This window comes from Erithacus rubecula (assembly GCF_903797595.1).
Source record: "Erithacus rubecula genome assembly, chromosome: 4".
Taxonomy (NCBI): Eukaryota; Metazoa; Chordata; class Aves; order Passeriformes; family Muscicapidae; genus Erithacus; species Erithacus rubecula.
This window is the reverse complement of record NC_136686.1, coordinates 7,359,707-7,385,918: the sequence shown is the minus strand read 5'-3', so window position 1 is coordinate 7,385,918 and position 26,212 is coordinate 7,359,707. Positions and strand designations below refer to the sequence as shown.

At 40.6% G+C, this 26,212-nt stretch overlaps 1 protein-coding gene across 3 annotated transcripts in view; it reads right to left on the bottom strand.

The window, feature by feature from the left end:
• Window positions 1-26,212, bottom strand: part of PARVB (parvin beta) — a 47,313-nt gene continuing 21,101 nt past the window's right edge. For all 3 annotated transcript variants that reach the window (XM_079303815.1, XM_079303817.1, XM_079303816.1), the window contains exons 4-13: window positions 21,899-22,001; window positions 18,250-18,390; window positions 17,798-17,913; window positions 12,555-12,613; window positions 10,940-10,959; window positions 9,688-9,749; window positions 8,465-8,533; window positions 7,494-7,595; window positions 6,592-6,664; window positions 1-2,876 (exon numbers count right to left, since the gene is read on the bottom strand). In XM_079303815.1, the coding sequence (XP_079159941.1) occupies window positions 2,800-2,876; window positions 6,592-6,664; window positions 7,494-7,595; window positions 8,465-8,533; window positions 9,688-9,749; window positions 10,940-10,959; window positions 12,555-12,613; window positions 17,798-17,913; window positions 18,250-18,390; window positions 21,899-22,001 (822 nt within the window). In that variant the 3' untranslated portion in view covers window positions 1-2,799. The remainder of the gene's footprint in view (window positions 2,877-6,591; window positions 6,665-7,493; window positions 7,596-8,464; window positions 8,534-9,687; window positions 9,750-10,939; window positions 10,960-12,554; window positions 12,614-17,797; window positions 17,914-18,249; window positions 18,391-21,898; window positions 22,002-26,212) is intronic.

Below are 26,212 nucleotides of genomic sequence, written 5' to 3'. Positions count from 1 at the left end.
TAGTGATCATTATTTGTTTATTTGAATAAATAGTACAACTGTCCAAAACCATGCATAAACACTCCTGCTGTGAATTTTAGCAAACATAGCATTGCATTGTAACTTGCTTACAGTACAGAACTCTTATCACTAAGAAGGATGTCTCCAACATATGACAAGTCCAGAATTTTATCTGCAAGGCTGTTTTTAGTAGTTAGAAATTCAGAGTAAACATTGTTAAAAACAGTAGAAAAGACTCTTAAAAAATACATTAATACTGAAAACACTGGGGTGTGGGGAAGATGAATAAGAAATCCTATAAGGTTTAAATTGATTTAAAAAATCTGCCACTGTTGGCTTTTCATCTTGAAAAACAGAATGCAGCTGAGGACTATCTGAGCTTCCTCTGTGGTAATACAGCTCACTGTAACCAAGTATGTCAAGTAAAGGCACCTAAAAGTCAAGTTGTATGGACTAGAAAAGACAGAAATTCATTAAGTATTTAAAAATGTGGGAGCTTTAATGCTGCAGAGCATTCAGCATTCCAGATGACCTCAACAGCATTCAGACTGGTACCCATATGTAAAACCCCAGTAACACAAATATATCATGAATAACATGTTTAACACTGACTCAGCTGTCTGAGAGGCAAAGAATTATTGTGCATCTGTCACAGAAATGTATGACAAAAGCAGGCTGCCAGAGCTTTACCTGCTGGAAACTGGGCTGACTGGGAGGAAGCCACAATCTGCCCTGCTCACAAATCTGGTTAACAATAAACACAGTGTCCACAGAACAGTGAGCTGGCCAGACAGCCAGGAGCCAAGGAATGAAAAAAAGTATTTTCCCTGTGCAACATCTACCAACAAACAAAACCACAAGAGAATGGGCTGTGACACCTGATCTAGGGAGCAATCCTGGGATATTAACAGAAGGAAGGAATGCTAAAGGAGACTCATGGCTGTAGCAAGGGGACCAGAAACACAAAATTCAACAAAACAGACACTTATAACCTGTCACAACCTGCTCACATGCCCTGAAGATGCCAGCTGCATGATCCCAGCTCAGAAACATCCATTCCCCTCTCCAAAGCCAAATCACCCTCACCAACCTCTTCTTTTCATCTTCTCTCTGCTTTTGACGTTAATACTGATTGCAGTTTCAAAAACTACACTCTCTGGAGGTCTTTCCCAAGAAGTTCAGAAAACATAAACAGAGCTGGCACCTCCACATCACCTGTGGAGGGGGTGGAATGATAACTCCTTTTAAAGATTTGCTTCATGCAAATAACCCTCACTGAACTAAAAGTTCGAGAGACCTTTCAGTTCAGTGACCTTCCAGCCTCATGATATCTTTATTTCTCAGACCAATTTCATTCACCTGCCAGGAGAGCTGTCCCAGCAGGACTCAGCAACCTCTGCTGGGGTGGTGGAGTTCAGTGGCCCCATCTGAACTGCACACCCACTTGTTCCAGGCTCAGTACAAACAGCAAGAGGTCAGCTGCTTCCTGAAGTACAGGCATGAAAAGATTCCCCAGAGAGCCTTGCAGAGCAAGAGGGGATCTGAATTTTTCATGCAAAGAAACGACAACTTCCTACCATCTTTTTATTTTTAGAGGTGTGATGGGAGGTGATCCAACTAATCCAAATACTAGAACTCAGAACCCAAAAATACAAAGCAAACAAGAAGAAGCTAATTTCTGTCCATTTGAGATGAAAAAATGTTTGAGAATGGAAGGAGAAAATCCCAATTGTAAAATTATACAATTCAATTGGCATGTTTCCTGTTGAACCTGAGCTTAAAAGCAAATGTTCGGTGTAAAAAAAAAAAAAAAAAAAAAAAAATCGATTTTTAGGGAAAGATGCTGACTTACAACAGGACTCAAGTGAGCCCATGGAGCAGAGCAATTCTACCTGCTCTCCTTCAGGGCAATCTGCCTAGGGTTTCACCCAAAGGAATGGCTGCCCAAAAAACAAAAATTGCTGCTGTGATACATAAAAGCAGCAATCAAATCTCTCCCCTATGTGCTCAAAGGAAATTGAAATGCCAATCCCATTTCCTCCTCAAAAACCCACTCAGGTGGCTCCTGTTCCAGAACATTCCCTCTACGAGTTTCAGGAAGGACTGGGGAAAATGCTCAACAGGTGACAGTGGCCCTAGCAACCAAATTTCTCCCAGAAAATAGATTAAATAAAAACTAGACATCAGAAGATGAACTGGTCATCCCATTGCAAGACTTATTCTGTGTAAACACTGAATGGAAGTAACACTGAGTAGAAGGAGGACTGAAGCTTTTGCCATTAGCTCCAGACAGTGCCTGTAATTCCCCTCAGCCCAACCCACCCAACAGAACACACAGACCCTTATTTAATAGAAAAGGCTCAGCTTCTAAACAAATTTCAATGGTGATTTTCTGTTGTTAACACTCTAAGCCTGGAAAATCATCAAATGCCAGTGGCAACCAAGGAGTATGCAAAAGAAGACTTTCTGTAGAAGCAAAGAATCTTAAGCCATGAGGAAGGTCCCATGTTTTCCCTGCTTATTAAAATAGTGGTGTATTTCCTTTCTCAAAAGAACATTTGTGGATTATAGCAAACAGCAGATCCATTTGGCAAAAGTGTGAAATAGCTACACATTTTCAAGTGACCTAGAGAATACACATGTATCATTTTCAGTGGGGTTGTTTTACAAACACATCAGCTGTAGGAGAATGCAGGAAGTACATAGCATAAGGCACAATGGGGGCATGCAGAGGGTGTGTTTATTGTAACTTCTGCCTGAGGAGGTTGGAGGATGAAGAGACCTCAGCAGCTTCCAGGATCACTCAACGTTCTTGTACTTTGTGAAAAGGTTGTACAGAACCCTGAGAGTAGACTTCAGGTCCAAGTTGACAACATCTGTGGAAGAAAAGGAGAAATCCTTAATTTGCATTTTGTTTTCCTTCATTTGTCCCGATAGGAACAGAAGTTCTCACATCTCTGAGCTGCTGGAATTGTGAATAAAAGAAAAAATCCAGAGTTCTGATCTCCCCAAACCTTTCAAATGTCCTGCATGATGTGCTTCAAAACAATCACACAGTGACAGCTAACTTCTCTCTGGGCAACAGAAGGTAATTCCCTCCCTCAGCTAGAAATGGCTACAGAGAAAGCCTGCTTCTGTCAGAGACCTGGGATCAAGGCTTTGGGAAATATTCCTAATGACTTCCCTGGCCACAGGAGCAGTGAACAAGCAGTCACACACATCCTGAGGTACTGGAGCACATCCACAGCTCTGCAGTGATATGGTCCATGGATTAACAAAGGCTGAAGCATTAGCAGACTCCAAGCTTTTCATTATTTAATAACCCTTCTTATATGCCAGGCTGGGGAACAGGTCTGGAACAGCTCTCAAGAAAAGGCTTTCCTGTCAGCACCTCTCCACCTATACCACAATAAAATTACAAGAATGCAGGGGTTCTGGGGGGAGGCACAGCACAGAGAAGGCTGAAGAGGCAGAAAGGAAGTTTGGATATAACATGTAAGAAATTAGTAGGAAGAAGCAAAAAATAAACAGTGAACAATATATGGAAGCAGAAATTAAGAAGAACAGAATTGAAAAATCATCAAAAGGAAGAGAGCAAACTGTTAACAGACCAAATACAGTTAACATGAGATCCAAGGGAAACCCCCACTGTCCACTTTGAAGAATTATTGCCAGGACCTCTCCACCCTTCCCTTCCACCCCACACTAGATACCACTTCAACCCCCCCATTTCATTACATTCAGTAATCTCTCAAACATTCTTTCTACCCTTTTTCCTGTATTATTTTGCATATTTCATTTATGGTTTTTCAGTTCACATTTGCAGAAGAGTCTTCTCCTGCCCCAAAGAAGGATCCTGATTGCTGTGAAGTCATGCACCCTGCAAAAAGAAATGTCCTACCTGGATAACTGAAATACAAAACTTCTAATTTTCCAGGTATCATAGAAAGTTGATACCCAAATTAAAACAAGCCAACCCAAATTAAAACACAAGCTTAACACTGAATGTTGCCTTAATTTCTTTTTTCTTTTTTTCCATCTTTCAGTGGTGGAAATTCCATCTCCATTTCTTGACAATGCAGACCAATGGTTAATAACCACTGTTGCAAAAGTTATTCTGTAATTCCAGTCTGCCATTTTCCTAACTTTCAGACCTTGTTCTGTGTTTGACTGCTGCATTAAAGAATACAGAGTGTGCAATGCATCCCCCCTATATGGGCAACTGCAGTGTTCCTCACTGATGAGTCACAGGTATTTCCAAGAACAAGCATATTCTCAGCCTCCTCTTTCTTATTATAAAGATAAAACATGTGCAGCCATAACATTACCAACAACAACTAATAAAATCTTAACTGAAGGTGGCAATACACTCTAAAAGTAGTTTAAAATATTCCATTCATTTAAAACTTGCACAGTCCATAACAACCTCATTAGTGGATACTAAATTAATCCACAATGTAGTTCTGCTGCAATAACTCAGCACCAAGCTCTGCTTCTGCCCCAATCCACTGAATTTGGCTGGAAGAACAGAGACATGACCTGTATGATCCTACTTTTATTTACACAGACACACTACAATATTTAACAAGACCTATTTCTTGCAAGCATGGCAGAAAGCATGGGCTATAGGGATAAAAATGATCGTTTGGTCTAGACTACATTTTTCCTTAAATCCTACAGCTAAACTGGTTGGACCAGCACCTCAGATCCTGGGACAGTTCTGGGAACTTCATGTCAGAAAAGACACTGAGGGGCTGGAGCATGTCCAGGGAAGGGAACGGAGCTGGGGAAGGGGCTGGAGCAGCAGGAGGGGCTGAGGGAGCTGGGAAAGGGGCTCAGCCTGGAGAAAAGGAGGCTCAGGGAACCTTCTGGCTCTGCACAACTCCCTGACAGGAGGGGACAGCTGGGGGGTCAGGCTCTGCTCCCAGGGAACAGGGACAGGATGGGAGCAAACAGCCTCAAGCTGTGCCAGGGGAAGTTCTCTCAACTGAGTATTGGGAAAATTTCTTCAGCAAAAAGCATCAAAACAGGGTGCCCATGAAAGTGGTGCAGTCCTGATCCCTGGAGGAATTTAGAAGCTGTGCAGCTGTGGCACTTGGGGATGTGGCTTAGTGGTGAACACAGTGGCACAGGGTTGAACTCAATGATCTTAGAGGTCTTTTCCAACTTTAACAATTCTGATTCTAATCCAAGAGGCATTTACCACCCAATTCATGCTAAAGGGTGTGGATTCACCTGCCAGGTTTCCCAGCCTCTTATGAACAAACAATGGATCAGAATACAGCATGAACAGAGCATAACTCTACACAGAATGTTTTTGCACAGCTTCAGATTCTCTGTCAAAATGAATTCTCTGTGAAACACGACTGGCAAGATCTTACAAATGACACCATGGTGACAAGCCATTCCCAAGATGTGGCTGTCCTCTCCAAGGGAGCAGCTTTTCAAGAGCCACAGCCAGTTTCAGGCACACAGGCACCACATGAGCACACTCACTCCAACTGGAACCTCTGCCAGGAATGGCCACACACAGAGAAGAGGAGAGAAAACACAGAAAAAGGAGATGGCACATCCTGCAGCAGCAAAAAGCCAAAAAAGGAATGTTGTACGAGCTAATTTGGCTCTCCAGCTTATATTAATATGTAAATTTCTCAGTCAGTAAAACACTAAAACACATACTTTGCTGCTTATTGAATCTACACAAGCACTGCTATAGTGTTTGACCATTCATGATAGTGTAAGGATGTAAGAAAGCCTTAAAGGTAACCTCTTCTGGTTTTCAGCATTCTCTTCAGCATTTCCAGGAACACTTTTCATCCCCCAGTTTACAACAACAGTACTGACAGCATATAAAAGCCATTTAACATTATCTTTTCCCTTTTTCCCTTCTTAACCATCTCCACTGTTTGTTAATCTATTTACTATCACCACTTTGTCACATTTTAAGTCAGACCAAATGTTTCTTGGGGGGGGGGGTCCTCATTTTCCTTTGTTCTGCAGAAGATTGTAACACACACTTTGCCTGTAACACTAGGAATAAAGATTGCTCATTTAGCAGTCATAAAGTTTTAATTCCTCTTTTTATCCCTAGTGCAAGGAACAACGCTGACTTCATCCATAATTAAAGTTCAGAGACTTAAAGGAAAACTTGGGTTTTACACTTTTTAGTTCTGACTTCCACATCCACATAAATCAAGAAGATGGATTGCTACCGGGTGTCCTAAAAAACCCTAAAGCCTTCCAGTTATCTGTCACTGAAATCCCATCACAGGAGTCCAGACTAGCACCAGCTGTAAGAATTACAAGAATTAGACCATGAAAAGCTTTCTGCTATTGAAAACACCAGCTGAATTTAAAATGCAGCACTGAACAGCTCCTGAATAACTCACTCCAGCTCCACTTGGACACCTCAGTGAATCTGCTCCAGCCAAGAGCATGGGCAGGATATACCCCAGGCAGAGACAGTGAATCCTTTGGAAAACTCTCAAGGGCTCCATTCCCAGCTCCACTTTGTGGCTCTGTTGCTACTCTGAACTGCACATTGAATACACAGCTCTGATGAGTTTGTACACAGTTTAAAGCCATCCATACCTTCAGGGCGAGCTTTTGGCTTCTTCAGGCCCCCATCTTGCATCAGCTCAAAAGCAAAAGAAACATTGTGCACCTGAAAGAGGTAAAGGGAATCTCAGAGTTATACAAGCATCAAAAAACCTTTAACCTTCTTTTTTTTTTGTTGTTTTTTTGATGCTTTATTCTCTCTATACTAGATAATTCTATTTCAATCAATATAAATATTTAGATGTTTAAGCATAGCAGAAGAGTGAAGTGCTTGATGACAGCAGTTTCTGGGCAGGCTGTGCAGAGAACCTGCAAAAGAAGCTAAGCTCAACTGGACATAAAGAGCTTCTGAACAAGCCCCACAGATCACACAGGAGCATAAATTCAGAGGAAAGAAAATGGACAAAGAGAAAGCAAAAGAAGGTAGGTGCATTCATTTAATCTCTCCTTTGAGGAACAAAAATTGCAATTTAAAAAGATCTGCATAGCAGATTTCTTGTCCACACTGAAATTTAGGCAAGGTAATTAGCATTATGAGTTCTGTACAGTTTTGTTACTGCACATGACAGTTCTGGAGACACATAACTTGTTACTCAGAACTTTATTAATCTCCTTTACCTGCTGCACATCCACCCTACTCATTGTGACAAAACCAATCACTTTCAACTTGGTATTTTTCCCCCCAAACACAGAACCTACCTCTCCTTCAATTTACAAACAGAACACCTTTCTTCCTGAATTATGGGGAATTTACTTGTTCATTTCACAATTTTTAGTGGTTTTAATAACCATCAAGTGCCACAGCCTCTTTGCTAGATCTCCAGAAGATAATACACCAGGTTCTGTTTCACCTGGCAGAAGGAGAAACTATAAAACAACTGGGAAAAAAATGTGATAATAATGCAGAAAGAACATAACCTGGAGTTTCTACCCACCTTTTGATCAAAACTTTCAGGTGTCAAGTAGAAGTTGTGAAGTGGAACAAAATAGTCCTCAAGGAGCCCCATGAGCAAAACCAAGTAAACACCATCTGCAAACTAGAGAGAAATATGAGGACAAGGCATCTGTTTGTAAATATGCATTCATAAACAAGAACAAAGAATGCTTGGCCCAAATTATGTATTTTGATTTTTTTTTTTGTTAGCACAGAAGTGTGAGATTGTTCAGGAGTCTGTTCCTGCTTTCCTCATGTTCATTTAATTTGCTTGAGGAATCCTGCCAATTAAAAAACCCCCAAACTTCCTGGGAAACAAATTTGTACATTATATACCCCCAGTCCCAGTGCTAAAGTATCTGTCATTTCAGCCACAATACCTCTGAAGTTTTGTGTTTTAGACCTTTGAATCTCTGCCTTTAATCAAAACTTCAATCAAAAATTAAATCACCCCCGTCACAGGTAGGAAGTTGAATTGCACAAAATAATTTTTTCCCCCAAATCAAAACAGATTGTTTATGGTTCCAGCAAATACTAAATAAAATTATATATATATATATTCAGCCAGGCTATTCAATTCCTACCAGATCAGATGGCAAATGACTGGCTAAAGGGGGATAATGTTATGCAGTTCTAAGATGTCCTACTTGTGATCCTGATATGGCACATGTGACATCCTCTAAAAAAATAAATTCTCTAAGGCATAAAGCAACAATTTCTTGTGACACATGAGACCCAGTTGCCCATTTATTTCAGCAAAGCTGTGAAACAGGAGTGAATGAATTACTAAGCCAGGCTCAAATGATTTACTCATACTGCTGTGCTTTGCTTATCATTTTGCTGACACAATAAGATAACCATCTCTCATAGCTCACTAAACTCTGGAAACAAGACCTGGCTCTGCTTAGCCAAGCCCATGTCTGAAAATTTGCAATTTACACAGATTACATCCAAGAAGACAAAGCCTCCTACCTGGGTTTCCAGCTCTGTTACTTCCAAATTCAGTTTATTCAAGTGTTTGTTCACAAAGGTGATCAGGGACTATTAAAAAAACAGCAGAAACAGCCATGTCAGACACTACACTCAGTGCTGATATGAAAGGGTTAACACAACCTTTAAAGACATTTTTAAAAACACAATAGGCATGTTTGCTGCCTGCTTTTGCACAAATAAGCACACAGAACTGCAGGGATTCTTGCACCATTTGCCAGAACTCAGCAGATGGTGCTGTTACATGCAGCTTTCCTTGCACATGAAGTAAACTTCAGTGTCCTGGGAAAACCCTGGGATGACATTGGTGCCTGAAGTGAGCTGTGGGTGCATTTACTGTCCCCACTAAATTCCTGAAGGTGTCAACAGCACAGTGTTGGGCACACAGCTCTGTTCCTGGAGGGATGTGTGCAGTCAGCACACAGATTACAGCCAGGATGTTGTCCAGGTCTAGGATTTCTATTCCAGATGCAAATCCTGCCATTACAAACCAGATCTGTGCAGATGGATTGAAGCACAGAGATCTGTCAGCCCACTTACATCACTTCCAGAAGGGACACAGAGCAAAGTGCTACCACTTCTGTTGTGTGGAAAGAGTTAAACTATTCTTTTTCCTCTTAAAAGCACTTTCCTAGAAGACATTCAGGCTGGCAAGATAAAAATCTTCCCAAGACTTCAAAGCATTATTTTAAAAGCACACATCCTTTATTTCACACAAGGGGAAGGGACAATTTACAACACTGATCTTCACATGCTGCTCTCCTAATAAGCAGCTTAACAGGGAGGCTGGAACTACCTGATGGAATTTCTTATATATTCCCCCAAAGCAGCAAGAGCTGGCAGAGAGAGATAAACAGCTCCATCACCCCTCTGCTCTAACACAAAGCCATGTCAAAAATGTGTCTGGATGGATGTGCTGTGCCATGATGCTCAGCCTTAAAGGACAAGCCAAGGGACCACAGGAATAAATGTTTAGCACCTGGACAAAAGCAGCTCTTTTGTAAAAGTTTTATATTCAGCAAACTCCATTTTAAGATACTGTGGAAAAAAAATCACTGGCTTCAAAACAGTGATCTTTAGGGATAAACACCCTTTTCACTATTTCACATTCCTCTTCTGTTATTTGCTGGGTGTTTCTGACTATCTTCCCAAAAGCACAGAATCTGGTGCAATGTGAGAAATGAAGCTGGGATTTTACTTTTTACCTTTTTGACCACGCTGAGCTTGTCTGGCGCATGATCGAAAAGCGTGTCAAAGGCGTCGCGCTCTGGTTTGGGGGAAAAAATTAAAATCAAACACCTCCAACAGCACAAGTGTGGGAAGCAGGTGTCCTGTCCAAAGCTGAAAGGTTTTTCTCCTCAGAAAGTCACATAAGAGACCCAAGGTAGAAGTCAGCACCGTATTTTGGTGTCTGGCCACACACCAGAGAAAACAGCCCTGGGAATTTTAGAGGTAACTAAAAATAAATATAATCACTGATTTCCCTTTCTTGCCATTCAAAATTGGGACACAAAATATGTATGCAAAACAAAAAATAAAATGGAACACAAATTCTAATTATACCCCAATCCTATGGTTGCATCCACATTCATAGTCAAATTCAGACATTAATGTGGTTAATTTAAAATTACTCTTAGTACCCCTGACATCAGTGAAGCTTAGAATTAAACAAGTGAATTCTGATTCAGCAGTGTATGAAGAGCAAAGCTTACAGACAGTATAAAGATTTAAATTATTTCTATCAAAATATTTCTACCTTCGAAGCACTGTCTATCAATACCTAATCCAATCTGTTGTCAACATAGCTTGTAAGAGCTTTTCCATGATCAAATACTTTTTGTTTACACATTTTAAGAGTTTTATACTGTCAAATAAACATATTTTGTATCTAAATTCCTTTGGTACCTGAAGATACATTATTTAGCCTCTATAGCTCCCTGACACTACTTATTTTCCAGTGTTTTAAAAATATTTAATGTAGATACATTGCAAGAGGAGAAATTTTAGTTTTGACATATTATAATTGGCAAATAAAGAAAGTCAATTACTTTTTTTCATCCTTTACAGGAGTATCTACCTTTAAAATGAGAAATTACTTAATGCCATTTAAAAAAAAAAAAATAAATTCAAAAAGGGAAATCTCTTGGCAGCAATACCAAAAGAAATGGGTTTTGTTTGGAAGACCAGACATGTAGTTGGTAAGGCCTAAATTTCAAAGTCTAGCAAATACAGGGGAGATAAGATTATCCATGCAAAGGAATTAGGTCTGGTGCTACCCATTACACTCCACATCTGCCTGGAGTAACAAAACCTGCCCCCACAACACATTCTAACCTCAAGGAATTGCTCAACTCATTGTCTTGATCTTTTGCAAGAAAAAAATGACCTTATTTCTGTGCTTGACACAAATCAAACAAACAAACAAAAAAAAAAATCAGAGTCAAGTTCGTTACTTACCAAATCTTCCCATCATCATCCTGCAAGTCAGAGAATTCAAATAAGTTAGTTAATTAACAATTAGTTTGGAAAAACAAGAGAATGGCCCTAAAAGGAGTTTTTATTCAATATGCAGAGGGCCAACAACTTGTACAAACTCAGGGGCTGAGCACATCCCAGACCAGACCCAGCCTGCTGCAGGACAGTTCCCAAGAGAGCACCAGGATGTCAGAGAAATCCATTTGAAATTCATGGAAATGCTTAATTACATTTTACACAAAATTATGACTCCTAATCCATACTTTTTATGATGAAGGGTGAATGCTAAATGTGCTTGTGTGTGCATTTCCACAAATATAATCTAAACCACACACCTTACAAGAAGCAAAGCCATCTATCTCACTTAAACCTGTCTTCTCTGAGGAAAACCCATTCTATGTGAATATTATGTAAATAAAACTGCCACACATGAAATACATACAAAGCCAGTGACATCACCAGACATGTGCAGATATTTATCAGCTGGGAATCAGGCCCTCATTTGCACAGAGGAATTTGAAAGCATTCAGTGAATGCTGGATTCTGCTGATCATTGCATTTTCCACTGGTGTGCTTGTATCTGGCTAGGCAACACATTAAGCAGTAAACTCTTAATATTGTGTAATATTAATTAGCTCCATAAAACAGATGTGCAAGCAGACATGCAAATCTGCAAACATCTTTCCTGCTAAAAAATGCCCAAACCCCAGCCTGCAGGTCACATCTGGCAAGCCACATCTGGAGGAGAGCACAAGCTCCCTGCATCGTTCAAGGGCACAAGAGAGAGGGGAGGAATTTTGGCCACAAACCTGAGCCAGAGCTCTGATCCTACAAAAAAAAACCACTGTGAGACCTTTAATGTCTACACAGAGACGTTATGATCTCATTTCTGAGTGCTTCCATCTGAAAGATCTTCCCCACTAAGCACTGCATGGTGCTGCATTTATCTTCAAAGTCATGGGGAGCTGAGCCAACTCTGCAGGGAGCCAACACACTGATAAACTGAGGCAGAGCTCATGTAAAGCCCCTCTTAGAAATCTGCCTTCAGGCCATGTGAAGGAAAACCTCAGCTTGCAGTTGAAGCCAAAATGCATGTCTAGCCTTCTCCTTATAAAAGACTGTAAAAACATAAAGCAAAGTAAGCTGGTACAAAAACTGGAGAGGGAGTAGGTTTTTTTTTTTTTTTTTGTTGAGCTCTTCTCTCCTTGCAGTTTTAACTGTATCACTTCAGTTTAGAGTGCTCTGCTGAAAAATTGCCTTTTGTCAAACGAATTCTTTCCCAAAATATCTATATTAGCCCTTCACTTAGTAGATAAAATAGTACAAAGCAGAAAGTAGATATATATAGCTACATCCAGAGGGCAGGGGGAAAAAAGGGCTCACAAAAGTCACTTTCAGTTAAAAGCTTCTAAGACACGAGAACTTCCAGAGGACACTTCTCCCTTGTAGCACATTTTCAGAGACCAACTCATTGCCATGCAGTTAAAAAAGCAGCACATGAAGGGATTTCATTAATTTAGCAAAGATGGGGGAGGTTAAATTCTCTCTCATCCTCAGGACTGGTCTCACATCCTGCACTGAGGTGTTTTGTGCTTACTCTGTTGTGGTGGTCAGCTCCTCTGAAACATGAGTGGTCTGAAGGAGGCCTTCACGTTTCTGGAAAGGAAAATGCAGTCAGAAAATGAGCAGCTCATCAGAGGCTCATTCAGCATCTTTCAGAACTGAATGAATTCACTGAGCCTCACAGAAATGAAACAGCTGACACAGAGGATTCACCCTCAGGGGCACTGACCAGGCTGAGAGCCAGAGGGATGTATGGAAATGTACATTTACACAATTCTCCCCCTCCCCTTCCAGCCAACATCATGCCTGGAACACAATTTAGAGTTTGTCAGCCCCATCTGAGATCCCCACAGGGCAGCTGGTCATCCAGCTGTTTGTCACATCTGGCAGCCTGACTCTTCTGGGACAGAAATGACACAGGTGGTATTAGCAGTTAGGGGTTTTTTTACCTTTACTTAGAGTTAGGACTGAAGTATGAGAAACAGGATTTTGTGTTTGGACTTAGTTGTTTATTAATTCTTATCTAAAGTGCAGTGAGTGCTATAGTACTTTTAGTTAAGCTAAAAATGAAAAAATTGAGTCATATCTTGTTCATTATAAGGTCTTTTAAGGTCTAACTATCTAATTAAAAACCAACATCTATATAATTTATACTTTTGACTCAATAACTAAACACTTGTGACCCATACTCTGATACTTTCTATTTAACTAAAAACTACCACCTAAAACTAAGAAAGAACAAGAAAGAAGAAGAGCTAATGCCTAAGAACCTCCATTTTGTCTCACACCTATTACTATATTTTAAAACCTCAAATTCCAAGCCCTTCACAGAAGCACAGAAAGTTCAAAACCCAGCAAGAGGAACTCCTGCTCCTGCCAGCAGCTCTGGGGCAAAAGCCAGCATGACAGCATGGATGGAAAAATGAGGAGGCATCTGACAGGGCAGAACTTTCCTGCCTACAAAACAATGCTGCCTTTATTCCATCCCACCACATCTCTGCTTTATCAGCACAGGGCTCAGGACCTTCCAGGCACCCTGAGCCCCAGGGAGATGATGGTGTAACCTGTGAACAAAACCTCAGTAAGTGATGAGTTGTGAGTAATACCTCCAAGTGATAAGAAAGAGAAATAAATCCAACCCTGGCTCCCCAGCTGGTGGAAAAGGAAGCACTGCTCCCCTCCCAGGCAGCTGAGCTGCTGCTCTCACAGCAAGCCCAGGTCTCCTGACCTTGCAATCCAAAAGCAAGTATCATTCCTTGATAAAAAAGTTGATTCCTTCCACCACTGGCACCAGACACACTTATTCCTCATCCTGGCTTGACTCTGACCTTTCAGTCTGCAGCTCAGACTGAAAGGGAATTACTGTAAAAATAACCCAGATCTCCCAGCAGCACCAAGGTGGGACATGCTGCAATTCTAAGAATGAGGCTGAGGCAAGCTAAGCATAAAAGATGACAATTCCTGAGCCTTGCAAAAATAACTAACACAGTGAGCCTTAAGGACAATTTTTACACTTAATTCTGAGAACTTTTTCGTTTTCCAGAATCAGGGCATTTCTTCACCATGCAAGCTTACATTTCAAAGAGCAGGCAGTGGAGTCAGCTGAAAAATCTCAGCATTTTCAATTCTCACTGGAAGCACCACCAAAAACAACAGTTTCTCTCATCCCTGACTTCCCTGAGGAGGGCTGGAATGACAGGCATGTGTTGAGTGACACCAGCACTAAAGCATGTATCACCCTAGGCTCTTAACTCAGCACTTAGAGTGGCTGCTCACAGGATTTTAACTAGAAGATCCACCTAAACCCTTACTCTGCCAGGACTCTTGGGCATATATTGCCATGGTTACCCAAATTTCTATTTCGCATAAAGAAACCAGCAAGAAAACTATTTCTAGAGGTTAATTTCAAAAGGGCTTTCAAGTTACTTCCAAGTAACTGTTTGAGGAACTCTGCTCTTGAGAGGGGCTAGGTCATGGAGGCCATTATGAAATAATAAAAACAAAAGTGGTTTTCTGCTGGGTTGGTCTTGTAGTTGTTCCACATAATATGGAAAGACAGACAGGCAGCTAAAGGTTCTTCCTGCCAAGGAAGGTAAAACAAAAAGTCATCTCCAAAATGTTGGTGGGTTTCTGAGCAAACTAACAGTACAGGACCAAAAAAAGGATAGTGCATTGTTTGACAGACCCAGATTGAGCTACAGATATTTCTCAGACTCCAAAGCAATGATTTGTAATTTAAAAAAAATTATGCAGCACCTGAAGAAAGTCTCAGTCTGTCACCTCAAGATGCTAAAGGAAGAGAAGAATTTAATGGAAGAGTAGAATCACCATGGAACTCTGGAGATCTGGATAAATACCTTCCATGTAGGACAGTGCTGTCATAATATTATCTCACTTTATGGATCAGGACTGTGAAAGTAAGAAAAAGAGCCCACAGCACTTGCACAAGTCCACAAGGTGCTCTGCATTGCTCTGGGATGGGCTGTGGAAATGCACAAATCTTGGTTGAGCAGTAACTTGTTAAACCACTTTATTTTCATGGTGCAAGCACAGTCCTTTTGGGGAAGAAGCACCTCAGGGATCTGCACAGTGTGAGGACAGCTCAACAAGTGGATAAAGATAATCAAAGTCACCCATGAAAATGAGACTTAGCCAGTTTTGAACATTCCAGTGTGTGGGTGTGTTCCTGCACCATACTCCCACAGCATCCTGCAGTTTTCTTGCTGCAGGGTCAGTCCTGAAAGACTTGCACACAAATCACTTAAACTGTTAATTTACCTCCTCAAATGAAAATCCAAGCAAAAAGAGGCATTTAAAGGAACACCTCTCAGTTATCACCTTATGTTAAATGTGATCTAATTTGACAGAACCCTGTTCATTATTGGGGTATGTAGCAAGAGATCACTTAAAAATTAGTAATAATGGCAATAATCTCCTTAATAGTAGCTTTCTTATTTAGATTAGGAACAATCTTCACCTCATCACCTCATTCCGTCTGTCATTAGTATAACAAAGGCTAAATAAATTCCATTTAAAGAGTTCTGTGTTACTGAACCAGCACGTATTTTTAGACTAGATTATGGATGCTGAACTACAAAAATTCAGTTTACCAAACTATAAGACTAAAGCTCTTTTTCCACAACAAACATGCTCTGTTTCACACCACCCCTCTGTTTCCATTTAAATAAACAAAGCTGAAGAACTGCAAACTTTTCCTAGCAGTGGATTGGGGACTGAGAGAAGCCTCCTCTTGCCATGCCCATCTCCAGGACCCAAGAGCAAGAGCCTCTAGGATTTGGCTTAACTCCACTGTACCTGACTCCCTTGGGGACACAGGAGTTGCTCTCTCTCCTGCCTAGTTGCTTTAACTCATCTTGTTATCCTAGTCTCAAGATCCAAGGACTCTGGTGAACCAGGTGTCCCCTCTATATCCCTACAATAAGAAAAGAAAACCTTCTCCACAGCCTTCCCTCTGCTGTAGAGGTGGATGGTTCTGAAGCTTGAACTAAGGGCACCTTACCTCTCTACCTAATATTTTTTTTTTTTTGCCTTAGCAATCACAGAAGATATTTCACTGTACTGGGCAGAAGGAGGTTTTTAACATCAGGGTGTGAGAGCTGCTGACCAGCTTATATTTACATATTCCTCCTTCTCTTTCCAAGACAGACAAAAGAAATTTAAAAATAAATCATCTCCTACTTACATTCATGTTACTTTATAACTAACTCACTGTTCTTAAATTCTGACTTCAGTTCTGAAAGAAGTAAAGCAGTTCAAAATCACCTCCTATAGATAATACACACATTTATTCTGAACCAGGAGTATCAATTTCTCATTTACATCCTGCACATCTAGAGCATCCAGACAGGCAACTTGGAAAACACCATTGCTTAAATATATAGCAAAATTAAGTTCATCTAATCAACCACCCTGTGTCTTGAAAGGGGATCCAGATTTTCTCAAAAAAAAAAAAAAAAAAAAAAAAAAAAAAAAAAAAAAAAAAAAAAAAAAAAGGGTGTGGGATCACTTTATCTTCTTCATTCTTGAAAGCAAACTCACAGCTGGAACAGTAAATGGCACTTGCAGAGTGAGTGCCACAGCAAACAGGCAGGGCAGGAGCAGAGTGGCAGCTGGAACACATCTGCCTGGGGTTGAGCAGCTGGGAGAAAAACTGGGGTCCCATGGGAAGCTTTCATTGGGATAGAAGGCAAGGGAAAAGAAGCTGCACAGATGCTTGAAAGTAGAGTTCTTGTAGAGGGAAAGGAAATGGTTGACACCAAGCAGAGAAAGGAATAACTAGAGCAGTATCTAGGGCAGGGGGGAACCAGCCAGGGCTCCTTAGGTCAGATCTCCTCCCCATATCTAAGGAAAGCTAACAAAAACACAAGACTGTGAAAGAAATGATGAAAGTCTCTCAGGCCCGCCAAGGAAAACAACGTGTCTGAGTCTGCACATGAAGTCATTGGGGAAAAACAACACTGCTAACAGGCATTCCAGACTAGGGAGACTTTATGTGCTCAGACTCATTCCTATCCTGTTTAGATTTCAATGGCTTCTCTGCAAAAAATGCATGGCAAAGAAGAACTGGAGTGACAGAAATTACAAGCCCAATGCCTCCTTATACAAAATCCCATTGCATACTTTGAGCTTTGCAACAGCAAAGGGTGCCCCCAAATTACTAAAGATGTTCTGTTCTTGGGTCTCATTTAAGCACATGCAATCCAAAAAATGCACTCCTGGGATGGGGCTCACTGAACAAGTGGGACACAGATTTTGTGAAGGACAAGAGATGAGAAGCAGTGGGTGGGTGTTTTGGGTTGATATGGCCAGAAATGTGCATTCTGTCACCATCTGTTGAAGCTGGGTGGGGCAGTGATTCCTTATCTCTGTCACACATACCACCTGCTAATGGGCCATCTTTAAACCAGCTAGAGCAATCACCTTTATCTTTTCCACAACCCATCCTCCCTCCAGGAAGACATCATCTGACTGACAAGGTGTCAGGCTGTATCCTGACTCTGTCAGTGTTTTGGGATTGTTCTTTGTAATACTGTATTTCTATTTTAATTTTCCCAGTAAAGAACTGTTATTCCTAATTCCAATATCTTTGCCTGAGAGCCCCTTAATTTCAAAATTATAATAACTTGGAGGAAGGGTGTTTACATTCTCCATTTCAAAGAGAAGCTCCTGCCTTTATTGGCAGATACCTGTCCTCCAAACCAGGACAGTGGGAGCAGCCCAAAATCCCCTGTGCTGCTGCCAGGAGCTGGTACTCACCCGTACAACCACCACCTGCACAGACACGTGCTCGGGCAGCCGGATGGGAGCTCGGAAATGCATGGCCAAAGCCACCAGGAGGTGAAGGATGGAAATCAAATTCTTGCCATGGATGGCTGCAGGGAACAAGGGAAATGAAGCAAGTGAAAGGATACTGAGAGGTTATTTTAAACAAACAGCTCTAAGGGGGAAAAGCAGTGAAAAATGCTTTTGGTCAATACAGTTTTTGTATCCTTCTTCCTCTATTTCCTGAATTAGTAAGGTCTACAGGGTAACTTCAAGGTAGCAAAGCCTAAATTCAGCCCTTCCTTTAAGCCTAACTTACAAGTCTCACAAGCAACTTACTAACTTGCTTTTCACTGCACTGGAGAATACTGAGGAAAAGTGATCTTAGCAGACTTCCTAAGTGAAAACACATTTACTGAGACAGAAAACATAATAAGAGTCCTTACAGTCAACATTCCACTTGATTGTCCAGCCATGGGGTCGGAGTAAATCATGGACAGCTTCCAAGACTGTCTGCAACTTCTGCTTCTGACCAATTTCAGATTGTGTCACCTCTGCCACGTTCAGTTTACGGTCAGCCAATTTTTCTGCATTTGGAAAGCAAACAAAATAAATAAATAAATAAATAAGAGCAGACAAAACCAGACTCAACTGTGTGGAGATAACAAGCACAGATCACTGGAGTCCAGTAGAACTTTTCTAAGAGAATTATTTTCCTTGGAAGGAAAAATAGCTGAAAGTAAAACTTTCACTACAGTGTCTCAGTTCCAATAAAAATGTGACAAAACTGGTAAAGTCTGGCTGAACATGCTCATCAATCAGGTGTCAAAATATTTAACAACTTTCAGCTAGAGATCAAGCTAGCAGCAATATTAATTATACGTCCCCATTTTTTTTTCACCTGTACAGGTGTAAATCTTGTTGACATTGTCGCATCAAAGTAGATTGCTTCCAAAATTAAATAATGCAGAAAAATGTGTAAAATTCCATTACTAAAATTTCAGTATAGTAAAATAATTATTTATGGCCAAAGTCATAGACAGCTCATTCTTCTCTTCCTCTGTGTTGTGGCCCTTGCAAAAGAGACAGGAACAAAAATTCTCTACAAAAAGAAAAAGCAGGGAGGTGAAGGTGGGAGAGTCCTCCAGCCACCAGAGCAATGGGGACAGCTGATCTCTGTTCTCTCCCCACATCCATGAAAAATGTGGCCAAATTTACTGTGCTGATCTGTCCTGAAAGACAGGATTGGTTGTCCACATTGCAATTACATACTATTCCACTCTCTAAAACGAAAAACATGCTTCACCAAAACTGTTCTCACAAAATGAGATTCTAAAGAATCTGAAGACTCTTTCAAAAATGTTTCAGAGATGTGAAAAATTTTCTTATTCCAATAATGGATATATTTCTGCTCTCAAGTTCAAGAGTATGTTTCTTCTGGATGTTTTATCTAGCTGAAGATTTTTTTTATTTTTTTTTTTTTAAAGAGGCAGCAATACATAAGTGCTCTAATAACCCAAAGAGAAAAGACTTGCAGGTTATCAACTAACAAATACTTTGAACATCTTGACTGTTTCTAGCAATCCAAAGCAGGGAATTTTTATTAATATTATTTTATCAATATTACCAAAATAAGCAAATTAATTTTCCAGTCACATGTTAGGGCTCCCACATTAGCTGTCAGTCAGCAAACAAATTTATTTCCTTTCACACCAAGATCATGTGTACTAGGCAATTTCAGCTTCTCTGAGTGGCACTGCTTGCACCTTAATAAAATTACCTAAACAAAGAGCTCCATGTACACCAGTCATTTACTAATACCTTATTTCAAACCACTCCAGCATAAGCCCAGTGACTAGCTGCTTTCTTTAACCCTTTTTTTCCCTGAGCCTGGCTATCAAGACAAAACACCTCTCACTCACAAGCAATGGTCAAGTATTACTTGAAGTTTAACGGCCACACCTTGTGCGTTATCCCTGACAGGTGAAGGAAGCTGAAGGAAGAAACAGAGACACTAATGAAGAACAGCACAAGGCTGGGGCTGAGCTGTGGTAGCTCCAGATCAGGGGAGATGCATCTGCTCTCCAGACAGAGCACAAAACACAGGAAATGAGTAAAAGCTGGTGCAGTTAAAGATCTCAGGCTGCAAGATGTCCAGGTCCATCTTTCCTCCTGTAAGATATGCTAAATCTCACTGATCTACACAGAAAACCATTTGGAAGGCTGGCAAAAAACCTTGAAGATCACTGAGTCCCAGCACTAACCAGCACTGCCAAGTCCACCACTAAACCACATCCCCAAGTGCAACATCTGCAGGATTCCTGAGCATGTCCAGGGATGGTGACTCCAACACCATCCTGGGTAGCCTGTGCCAAATTCTAACCACCCATTCAGCGGAAAAATTTTCCCAATATCCAACCTGAGCCTCCCGTGGCACAGCTTGAGGCTGTTTGCTCCCATCCTGTCCCTGTACCCTGGGAGCAGAGCCTGACCCCCCACCTGTCCCCTCCTGTCAGGGAGTTGTGCAGACCCAGAAGGTTTCCTGAGCCTCCTTTTCTCCAGGCTGAGCCCCTTTCCCAGCTCCCTCAGCCCCTCCTGCTGCTCCAGCCCCTTCCCCAGCTCCATTCCCTTCCCTGGACACGCTCCAGCCCCTCAGTGTCTCTCACACACATATTTAGGTACAACTAAGCACCTTTCAAATGTCTGCAGGCTTGAGCTATGGCTCCAGAGGGAGTGTGAGGAAGCAGTGACACCTGAGACAGCTACAGTGAAACCCACTGTCAACTTCAGAAACAGAGTTATGAATAACAACTGGATTCCAGCAAATATTCCCTAGTTAAAATTACCTGTACAATGCTGATCTGTACCACATTTTGAGGCTCCTGGCTGCAGGCTAACCCAGAAGTGCTTAAAGTACTCTTGCTTCATTCCTCAAGTTATTATTTTTGAGGTGTTTCAACTGCACACAAAGCTAATTGCTATTAACTAATTTTAAAAGTTTGTGGATGGTCATCAAAACACATTTAAAGGGTCTGTGCAGAAAACCCAGCAATCAGTGGAACCAGCAGCACTAGGTCCCCCTGCCCCACTGTGACACACACACCCCACAGCCCTGCCCACTCCTGAAAACACATCAGAAGTGAGCTGAGAGCAGCCTGGCTAAGAAAAAACGGGCGGATTTACATAGTACTGGGAACGTCAAGCCTCTTTGCTTTCTAAAAGCACCCCTACAAATCACTGCACTATCCTGAGTCTTCTCCACTGTGCTTCCTGCACTTACACCACACATTGCAAAGATGGAAGGGGTCTGCAGAATCCCAAATTCTCAACCAAGTGTGCCCCCTGATGTATCACTCACACAGAAATGCACATTTTTAACACATGCCTGCTGCCATGCATTCTCTTTTTCCCCCCAAAAGTAATATTACCAGGACCTCAAAACAGCTCTTAGCCCAAAAGCTTTCAAAAGCAAACTGCACTGACAAAATCTGGGACCACATGGCTTCTGCTTGGCAGCAGGAACACAAACCTCTCCACTCCTTTTCTACCCCAAATTTCAGCTGTCTGGATCACAGTTAATCCAGGAAACAGATACCTAGGAATCATCTGGACTTCCTCCCCTCTCAGCAGACAGCCTGAGGAGAACAGATGGAGAAGCTGAGGCAGCTTTCAGTGAAATCAACCATCTCCCTGAGATGTTGAGTTATTGCACAGTCTGCATCTTTGGAAGTGTTTCACTTGAGCTATGGGAGAAGGATATAGCAACAAAGTTCTTTGTGCAACAGAGAAGCAAAAGAAAGCATGAAACACCACACTTATATAGGTTAGATCGTGCCATACAGAATAGAAAAGGTTCATTGGTCCAAGTAGGCAAGACCTCTTTGAAAACATGCTTTCTGCAAAACGTCACATAGCTCACACATCCTACAGGTGCAAAATCATTGATTTAATTTCTTTCTCTTATGTTTTTCTTGAGCAGTGTGGTGAGAAATCTCAATTCTGCTTCCCTGGTTCCCAGAGGTATCCAATGACATGGAACAGGCTAATTTTGGGCCCTGCAGGTCTTTGGGGTCACCTTCTCTTGTGTGGACTCACCCAGCAGCTTTTGCAGCACCTGGCCATCATAAAGATCTTCTTCAAGCTGTTTGACAATGATTCTCTCCTCCACCAGCACATCATTAATCCAGTCAATCAGAACCTGCAAGCACAGAAAAAAGAGGCCAATATTTAAAGCCAATTGAAACACATTTCTTTCATTCAAGGCAGTAATCAGGACTATAAAACAGGTGAACTGTAAACATATTTATGTATTTCCAATTTGCAGAGATAAGACCTGAATTTACAAAAACAAAAAGAAATAGAATAAAAGCATCTCATTGGCCCCCTATTGCTTTTAACTCGCGTCTTGACAACAAGACAAGGCACTTTATCTTCAACTATTGCAGAATAAAAAACTCCAGAATCTAAATCTTGGTCAAATGGGTCTGATAATCATTTTGCAGCTTCAACAGTTCCCATATGCTGGCTACCATAACTACAAAATCATTCAGTCACCTGCAAAATAGGAATGAACATAAAGAATCTTGAAAAAAGAAAAGGAACTGAGCTAAGTTTTCCAGGTGCCAAAACCAATTATTTCCAAACAGTTACAGGAAAATAGGATTTGACTGTTTGAAGCTGGTAGTAGCATTCTCCTCTGATTTATAACTTGGAAATTTAAATTATTTTCACAAAAATAACACAGTTCTGTGGGAAGAGACACAATGTTAACTCCTGCTATTTCCTTGGTTCTGTAAGAGTATTGCCAACCACAGACATGAAAAAATCCATTAACCAGAGCCACCTAAAAACAATAAACTTCACTTAAAGATTCTATAATCTTTAATTTGCATCATATAAAGTTGTGGATCCTTTAAATTTAAATTTCAGATTAGTCCCCATATTTCTGCCTCTTCATGGCAGTTGTGATAGCTAAGAAAGTTCTGGAGTTTCAATATACATGAGATCATGAAACAAAAGCAAATAAACAAAATATATATTTCCAGTGGAAAATCCCCACCTTGGGAATCCTAGGGAACACAAGCATTTGAATATATTGGTCATGAGGACATTCAACCAAGCTACTGATGTTCATTCAACCTGAAAACCTCAAATCTGGCTAGTGACCATGAAAGAGTTTACAACCCTAATGTGAAACACTAATGCTTCATGTACCTCTAATCCATATCTTTAGTACTTCCAAAGCATGCTGGAAATACACAGGGCTGAAAGTCAGCTCTAAAGATAGGGACAGGATGTAAGTGGCAAGTTTTAGCTGAGTGATTTGGCAAGGGCTCAATCCATGGAAAGCAAGGATGAGCATCAATGCTAAATCATCTTTGCCCTCTAAGCTGTCCAGAGGGATTAAAACCTCACTAATAAAAATGACTGTCCCAAAGACCTGCCTTTGAAAAGAAGGGTTTTCTGATATGTCATTCATTATTCAATATCAGCAGCTTGTGTCAGAAGAGGTCCTCTCTCACAGAGGCACAAGAAGAGGGGAGGTGGATTGAGGACAAATGGAAACACAAGGGTGAGCTCTGCAGCAGCAGCATCACCACCCCATTGCTCCCCTGTAACAAGACAGCAAAGGATTCCCACAGCTGGAAGCCAATGAGAAGCACATCTTTCACCTCTAAAACTTCACCAGTTATACAGAAAAATCAGTCCTAGATAACAAGACATCATCCAGAAAGAGATTTTCAAAAGTGACTGCCTAATTCTATAATTATACAAGCTTGGAACACATAAACATCCATAAAAAAGTCAACTGAAGAAATCAAAATCATAAAAGGTTTAGGTCTTCTGTGAGATTTACAGAATAGACTTTAAAAATTATCTGAAGATCAGCAGAATATATGTAATCATCAGATCCTATTACAGTCCCTATAAGAAGAAGTTGGATGGTTGGATTTCAAGAAGTCCTCAAAAAGCTTTGTTAAAGGAAGACTCAGGATGCTAAACTATTTGAAACCATTAATAAACATTTTACTTTGTTTGTCCCGTGCTGAACAGTATTGAAGTCAGAATCTAGAAAATGCCAAGGAATTAAAAATAAAAGAATAAAATGTAAGATCCAACATCCCATTTCCAAGAGTGCAGATATACAAGAATCACAGTACAGGGTCTTAAAAAAGGAAAACACTTACACTACGTACTAATTAAATGCTTCACAAAAATTTAGCCCTCAAAAAAATTAAGTAAAAAAACCTACAAAAAATACACTAATTGAAGAGGTCTAGCCATAATTATTTTATTATTTTAATAGTTTAGTACCCGAATCAAAGAATAATATCCCAAAGAATATTCTAACTTTTCTCCTATTCAGACTACAACTCCAGCTCCATTAGAAAAAATGAATATGCAAAGGAAAAAAAATCCAGTTGTTTTGGTTTTTTTTTAACAGCTAAAGACTGGAAAGTACTGTAATGAAAAAATCCCAAGCCTTTCTTGATTTCTTGATTATGTCTGGAATAGAAACCTGGAAAAAAATTTCAACACAGATTTTTTAACTTTTACAGAGGAAACACCAAATTGCTTATTGAAACTTCAAACTTGCAGAAATAGCTTCTGACTGCTCACAGAAAGTCAGCTCTCTGCAGTTCTTTGTGATTTCTCCTTCCTAAAAATGCAGAAGCAGGAAATACTCAATAACCTGAATGTCTCAAAATTTCAACAGCCTGACACAGGCATGTTGGTGCTTGGTGGGAAGCAGACAGAAGCTTTTCCTATTCATGAAATGATGCTGAACCTCAATGAGTCTGGACTCACACTCCTCTACCCATTGCTTCCTTCCCGTGCCTGCACTTCACACAGCTGCAGCTCAATATTACATTTTGGGCTCATAAAAAGCTGCTTTTCTATAGCCTTCTATGATATCTGGGGCTAGAAGTGGGGTTTTAAAAATTTAATACAATATTCTTATGTCCTCACAACCATGCCTGACATCTGCACTCACCAAAAGAACTTTCAAACTGGGTCAAATGCTCAGACATGTGCACTTTTAGCTGCAAAAATTCAGAGTTCAAGAGTATGAGGACCCCACAGTCACCTCTGTGCAGTAGTGGAAAGAATGCAAAACAACACAAAATACATGAATTCATCTGGCACAATGGGAAAACAGGAAGCCCAGCAACCAAAAAACAGCACAGAAAGAAAAGCCTGGCTTCAGTGACCCACTTCCCCTCAGTTTCTGGCAGAATTAGCAAGCAGAGATCAAAGGTATGAAACTGGCTCCGGGCTGAGCATAAAAATTAATAGCAAAAATTCATATTCAGGTCTCATGGCTAAGCACAAATCACTGACATCCTGTAACCAAGGGGAAGGATTCTCAAAAGAACTGACATCCTGTAACCAAGGGGAAGGATTCTCAGAGCATTTAGGGAGCTTGGTTTCATCACATGTGACAAACCACATGTCAAAGGACAGTGGCTTCATTTTGGTTTTCTCTTCACCTCAGTAAACCTAAAAAAAGCCATAAAACCAGACATGGGAAAAGTTGGTATCTTCCAGGACACTGAATGTTTTACTACAAATGAGAATGTTTACTCTTTTCATGCAGCATCCAGAACAGCACTGTTTGGATCTGTATAAAGTTTAGATGAGTCTTTTAGAGGCTAGAAGTTTTTGCAGTTATCAGCCAATCTTACAAAAAACTTTAAAGGGAGGAAAACCACCTTACAACTGTGGTTTGCTGCCAGTGGTCAAGGCACTTTCAGACAGGACCCAATTCTTGAAAGCTGACGTTCTAAAATTTTACATTCAATTAGCAAAAGCTCTCTCATATTTTTCCTATAATACAGAAAATAAGCAAATATTGGACAACAAGTGAAAGAAACTCACATATTTCAGACACAAAATAGAGCATTTTGTGAATATAATATCTATACACACAAATAAATAAAACCAGTAATTCATCTCTTTTTCCCTGATCTGAATTTTCAGCTTTAGGCCTGTTCAGCCATGTACCAAAATTTTCATTACACAGAGAGCAAATGAAGTAAGTTTAGAAGAGTGCTGGCCAGAGAGGGAACTTTGCTGAACACTTCATACTGGCAATTTGTGACTATTTTTAGAATACTGTGTGTGGTGATAACAAATAGCACTATAATGCTTTTCATAGGTGCAAGAAGACTTAAAGCAGGAATTTTCACATCCCCAAGTAAGCAGCTTCCAACAAGGAGATTCTCTGTATATTTGCCTTGCTGAGAGAGAGGAATGAGGGTTTTTGTTGTGTTTTTCGTCTGCTGGTCTGTGCATTACCACAATACTGTACAGTCTGTCCCTCTAGAGTTACAAAAGCTCTGTCAAAATCACTTCCAAATGCCCAATCCACAATGCATATAATTCCCATGGCGTGAGGTTAGCAGG